The sequence below is a fragment of the Malus sylvestris genome, chromosome 2 (assembly GCF_916048215.2).
Source record: "Malus sylvestris chromosome 2, drMalSylv7.2, whole genome shotgun sequence".
NCBI classification, from domain to species: Eukaryota; Viridiplantae; Streptophyta; class Magnoliopsida; order Rosales; family Rosaceae; genus Malus; species Malus sylvestris.
This window is the reverse complement of record NC_062261.1, coordinates 37,671,548-37,677,834: the sequence shown is the minus strand read 5'-3', so window position 1 is coordinate 37,677,834 and position 6,287 is coordinate 37,671,548. Positions and strand designations below refer to the sequence as shown.

General features: G+C 37.8%; 1 protein-coding gene across 1 annotated transcript; it reads right to left on the bottom strand.

The window, feature by feature from the left end:
• Positions 1-5,401: 5,401 nt before the first annotated feature.
• On the bottom strand, positions 5,402-6,059 carry LOC126603755 (uncharacterized). Its single transcript, XM_050270716.1, has 2 exons — positions 6,022-6,059; positions 5,402-5,753 (listed from the first exon to the last, which is right to left on the bottom strand). Exons 1-2 carry the CDS (start codon positions 6,057-6,059, stop codon positions 5,402-5,404), a joined length of 390 nt encoding a protein of 129 aa, XP_050126673.1.
• Between the last annotated feature and the right edge of the window lie 228 nt (positions 6,060-6,287).

Sequence of the window (6,287 nt, the reverse complement as noted above, 5' to 3'; positions counted from 1 at the left end):
ATGAACTCATTGCTGTGATGTTCAAGAAGGATGCAAAAGCTCTCGGGATTATTCAAAATGCAATGTCTGATTTAATTTTCCCTCAAATTGACAATGCAGATTCATCCAAAATGGCTTAGGATCTGCTATATAGTGAATACCATGGTGGTGATAAGGTACGATCGGTGAAACTTCAAAATCTCATAAGTGAATTTGAATATGCTAGAATGAGAGATTGTGAATTGTTATCTAGCTATCTTACTCATTTAAATGAGATGATTAATCAAATGAAAACATTTGGAGAAACACTTTCAAATGAAAGATTAGTGCAGAAGGTGTTGATTAGTCTAAGTAATGCTTATGATCCTATATGTCTTGTGATTGAAAATACTAAATGCCTAGAAACGATTGAGCTACTAGAAATTATTGCAATTTTGAAAAGTCAAGAGCAGCGTTTGATTTACATTCCTCTTATGCAACTGAGAAGGCTTTTGCCTCTTTATCTGTGGGAAACAATGGACAGAGTAGGAGTAATACTCATCAGGTACAGAAAAATTGGAATCTGAATGGTAAGAAATGGGATTCAAAGTCAAGGTTTCAACAAAAACCATTTGGCACATCTGCACAGAATATGAGCTCATCACAACCTATGGGTCAAACAGGTGCAAAACCTCAATGCAAAGTATGTTCCAAGTTTCATTTTGGAGAGTGTAGACAAAAGAGGAAACCAAAGTATTACAATTATGATAGATTTGGTCATTGGGCCAGAGAATGCACTGCAGGAAAGGCTACGCAAAAGGCAAACTCAGCAAACCAAATGGAAGTGACAGGGAACCTCTTTTATGCAAACAATGATATCTTAGAGACAAATGTGAATGTTCATGGGTCACTTGCATTTTAGAGGGCTCAATCAGTTAAAAGATAAAAATATGGTACATGACTTGCCATATTTAGAATAACACAGTGAAGTATATGAAAGACGTCAACTTGGAAAACAGCACAGAGATGATTTCCCAAGAGAACAAGCATGGAGAGCTAGTGCACCACTGGAGTTAGTGCATATGGATCTTTGTAAGCCTATGAGAACTGAATCTATTGCAAGGAACAAGTATTTCATGTTGCTTATTGATGATCACACTAGAATGACATGGGTGTATTTTCTCAAACACAAATCTGAAGCCCTATGTTGTTTTAAGAAATTCAAGGCTATGACTGAGTTACAATCTGGTTTCAAAGTGAAATGTGTGAAAAGTGACAGAGGAGGAGAGTTCATGTCTACTGAATTCACTCAATTTTGTGATGATTTAGGTATTCAAAGGCAAATTACACTAGCTTACACTCCTCAACAGAATAAAGTGGTGGAGAAAAAAAATATAACAGTGGTGGAAATGGCAAAATCAATGTTGCATGACAAAGGAATGACATACTACCTATGGGTTGAAGTTGTTCATACTGCAGTTTACATCCTCAATAGGTGCCCTACAAAATCTCTGGACAACATCACTCCATTTGAAGCTTATTGTGGAAGAAAACCAGGAATAGCTCACCTGAGAGTATTTGGTTCAATGTATTATGTGCATGTTCCAACTAAACTAAGACATAAACTTCAATCGAATAGCACAAAAGGGGTGTTTGTTAGATATTCAATATGTGAGAAAGGTTATAGAGTATTGATCCAAACTCTAGGAAACTAATTTTGTCTAGAGATGCTATGTTTGATAAAGATTCAAGTTGGGATTGGAAATGTAACATCCCACATCGCCCAGGGGAGTGGATCATGTAAGCCTTATATGTATATTCTCATCTCTACCTAGCACGAGGCCTTTTGGGAGCTCACTAACTTCGAGTTTCATTGGAATTCCGAAGTTAAGTGAGTTCGCGTGAGAGCAATCCTATGATGGGTGACCCACTGGGAAGTTCTCGTGTGAGTTACCAGAAACAAAATCGTAAGGGTGTGGCCGGGGCCCAAAGCGGACAATATCGTGCTACGGCAGAGTCGAGCCCGAGATGTGGTGGGGCCTGGCCCGGGATGTGACCGGAAGTCAACTACTGAAAGTCAATTTCAGTAACCTACTTAGAAGGTCAAAGTGAAGATGTACCTAGAGTGAATGAGATTGAAGAAAGAGCAGCAACTAGTTATGTTCCACATTTAAGAGAATTAACTAGTAGTAGTCAAAACATCACTGATGTCACCCAGTCTTATGATCATAGACCTTTGAAATTGAGAAACTTGAATGATGTTCTTGCTCAGTGTAATCTGTGCATACTGGGACCAGAAAAGTATGAGGATGCTGCACAAGATAAATCTTGGTTGAAGGCAATGGAAGATGAATTATACATGATAGAAAGGAATGCCACATGGAAGCTTATTGACAGGCCAATGAACAAACCAGTTATTGGAGTGAAGTGGATGTTCAAAACTAAGTTGAATTTGGATGGTACAGTTCAAAAGAACAAAGCAAGATTGGTTGCAAAGGGTTATGCTAAAAAACCAGGCTTAGATTACAATGAAACTTATGCACCAGTGGCTAGATTAGACACCATCAGAACAGTCATCGCATTGGCAGCACAAAAAAGTTGGAAATTGTTTCAACTTGATGTGAAATCTACATTCCTAAATAGAGTATTGTAGTAAGAAGTCTATGTGGATCAGCCATAAGGTTTTGTAGTGAAAGGGCAAGAAGACAGGTTTACAGATTATACAAAGCTCTATATGGTTTGAAACAAACACCTAGAGCCTAGTATGGGGAAATTGATACTTAATTTACTAACTGTGGTTTTGTAAGGAGTCAAAGTGAACCTACTATACACACCAAGACAATGGGAGAAAGTGAGATATTAATTGTCTCCATTTATGTGGATGACATTGTTTACACATGAAGCAATGCTTTGCAGGAATTCAAATAAGACATGATGATGAAGTATAAGATGATAGACTTGGGTCTTCTACATCATTTTCTAGGAATGGGGATGATTCAAACAAATTTAAGCATCTTTATTCATTAAAAAAAGTATGTCTCTTCTTTGTTGAATAAGTTTGGTTTGAATGAGTGCAAGTCTGTGACTACACCACTTGTGGGAACTGAAAAATTGAGCAAGGATGATGGAAGTGAATCTGCAAATGAAGAGCACTATAGAAGTGCTATGGGAAGCCTGTTATATCTCACTGCCACCAGACCTGATATTATGTATGCATCTAGTTTACTTGCTAGATTCATGCATTGCCCCCACTAACAAGCATTATGGAATTGCAAAAAGGGTACTTAGGTACATAAAGGGAACACTGGATTATGGTTTGGAGTATGTGAAAGGCAAAAAGGCAGTCTTAATTAGATATTGTGATAGTGATTAAGGAGGATCAATTGAAGACAGCAAGAGTACCTCAGGCTATGCCTTTTCTTTTGGAAGTGGAGTGTTTTCGTGGGCTTCAGTGAAACAAAGTTGTGTTGCTCTTTCCACTGCAGAGGCTGAGTACACAAGTGCTTCTGAAACAACTGCACAGGCTATTTGTCTCATGTTTGTAATTGAAGATTTTTGGGAGCTACAAACTGAAACAACTCAATTGTAGTGTGACAACACATCTGTAATTACTATCATCAAGAATCTAGTGTTTCACCAAAAGACAAAGTATATTGATATAAGGTACCACTTCATCAGGGATGCATTGCAAGATGGAATAATTGATCTGGTGTACTATCCTACAACTGAACAATTGGCAGATATATTCACCAAATCCTTGACTAAGGATCGATTCAACTACCTCAGGAATTTGCTTGGTGTCAAATCAACTCAAAGCTTAAAGGGGAGTGTTGAACTATAAGTTATGAGCTGATTAGTTTTAGTGAATAAACATGAGTTAATTGTGCGTCCACTTATGCTTAAGATTGCCAAGTGTAAGGCTAAAATATGTAAGGCCATGAGTGTCATGTGTGATGATCCTATCTATTACATAGATGACCTAGATGAATGGTTGAGATCAATTTCTAGAAAGAATGATCCAGCTACGCTTTTCTAACTGTTTTTATTCCTCTTGCATGGTGTGTGTGAGAGTGAGAGAAGAAAATATATGGTGAATATTCTTCCTCTGTGATTTGCAGAGTGAAAAGCAGTAGCCATTTCTCGTTGTTTTTTTTTTCTTCTTCTTTGATTCTTTTCTTCCAGAATTATCAATTCAACAAAGCTACTCTTTTACTTACACTTACACATCCTTCATTTACCTGCAAAACAACACAACCAGATGCTTCAAGTTAACTTCATCTTATCAAGAATTGAGTGGAAAATAAACATTCACTAAGGAATAGCAGACAACCAAACAATACAAAGACATTCACTAGATTACAAATTTAAAGAGTGAAAGGAAGTAAGGCAAGGCCTTACTGAGACCAGACAGACAAAAGTAAAGGGTTTTTTTTTTTTTTTTAGGGAGAACCAAGTAAAAGGTTTAGGATATAGAAAAGAACACAACAAAGTCAAAAGTAAAATTACTATTCTCTTGAGGTGTCCCGCATGTGGGTGCACGAAGAGACACGTGTGTGTGTGCCCTACGAAACGCGATAACACATTAGGAATAAACCTAGTATCAAACTTTGCTCTCTAATATCAAGTTAAACAAATAATTTGGGTACGTAATAATTTATCTTTCTCCCTAAAGATGGCATTTATAGTAAAACAAGATGCAAACCTAAAATGAACGAGCAAGCCAAAATAGAGGAGGAGTAATCTTATAATATCGTCCTATTTTCTCACTCTCTGCCGTTTAACATCATGCACAATTAATGTATATAATGTGAAGTAAGTGGTAAAAGTGGCTTCCCACTATCGAAGACACTGCCAATCATGGTTCTTCAATTTCAGTGGTGTCTATCCCCAAACCCCATGTAATGAAACCTGAGAATCTGCTTTCAATTTGGTCCTTAATACTTCTTCCAACTCACCAGCCAACACACGATTCTTTTGGAAAGATTCATCCTTGCTACGTTGATGGGGCCACCGGATGAATGCCATAGCAAGATCCTCGCCTATTTTTCAAAATGATTATTTATCTTTGTACATAGACTTTACTTGTAGAAAACAAACTGATCACCACCACTTGCCATTACAACCACTAACCTTACATTATCAGTGTCATTACCATCACATCATTACAACCATTTTCGCCCCCGCAATCATCATAACCAGCACCACCACCACCGTTGATGCCACCACCACTACCACCTAAAGAAAGTTGAGATTCCACCAAAAAACTAATTGGCAATTTAGGGAATAGCTCAACTCTTTATAGGCCCTTGGATGGTTTGATCCCTCACAGATGTGGGACTTTATCCTTGCATTCTTACACGCCTCTTCCAGTGTGGTGAATTTTAAAGCCTAACAAGTGTACAACACAAATTGAGTGACGTGTAGTACGTGTGGTTGTTGAGCTTCACACGTTCTGCTCTGACACCATAAAGAAAAAGTTCCACCATAAAACCAATTGACAATATAAGGAGTAGCCCAACTCCTTAGAAGCCCTTGCATGGTTTGGTCCTTCATTGTTGTGGGACTTTGTCCTCACATTCCCACCACCATAACCATAACCACAACTGCCACCACTAGCACCACAATTACAATTGCCACTAACATTGTTGTCATTATCATCGCGACCATTACAACCACTAGCACCATAATGATAACTGCCATTACCACTAACATCATCGTTATCATCGCAACCATCACCACCACAACCACCACCCACACCATTACCAACATAACAACCACCTTTACCACCATTGTAACTGTAAACATGAAATTTCCCAAAATTTCAATGCCTACAGTGACACGCCCGACCCTGATATTCTCCAAACACCAGGGTAGGCACGTGCTGGCCGACACCCGAATGTGATGAAGCCATATTAGGATGCATGAGAAATAATAAATATAGACAAAACTTATAAATTTAAATACAATGAATATGCAACTTAGGAACTTGTTCAAAGCATACAACTAACTAGAAAACTAAAAAGAAATAATATAAAATTGAATGAGCAAAAGAATGGGTTATACACCGAGGAGGACTCGATGATGCCGATGCGGAAGTGCATTGACGCTGGGATTGTACGCCTCAATTCTAAATCCTGAGGGGGCACAAAACAAATATGAGTAGACCAAGTTGATATATAATACTGAAACAATTGTCAACATACTAACCCCCAAAGTTTTATGAAAACTCAATAGTATAATATGTAATAGGTTTTCCGAAAACCCTAGCATGCCATAAAACTTCCATGAAACATATATCGAAAAATATGCTAAATAATGGTATCATGTAA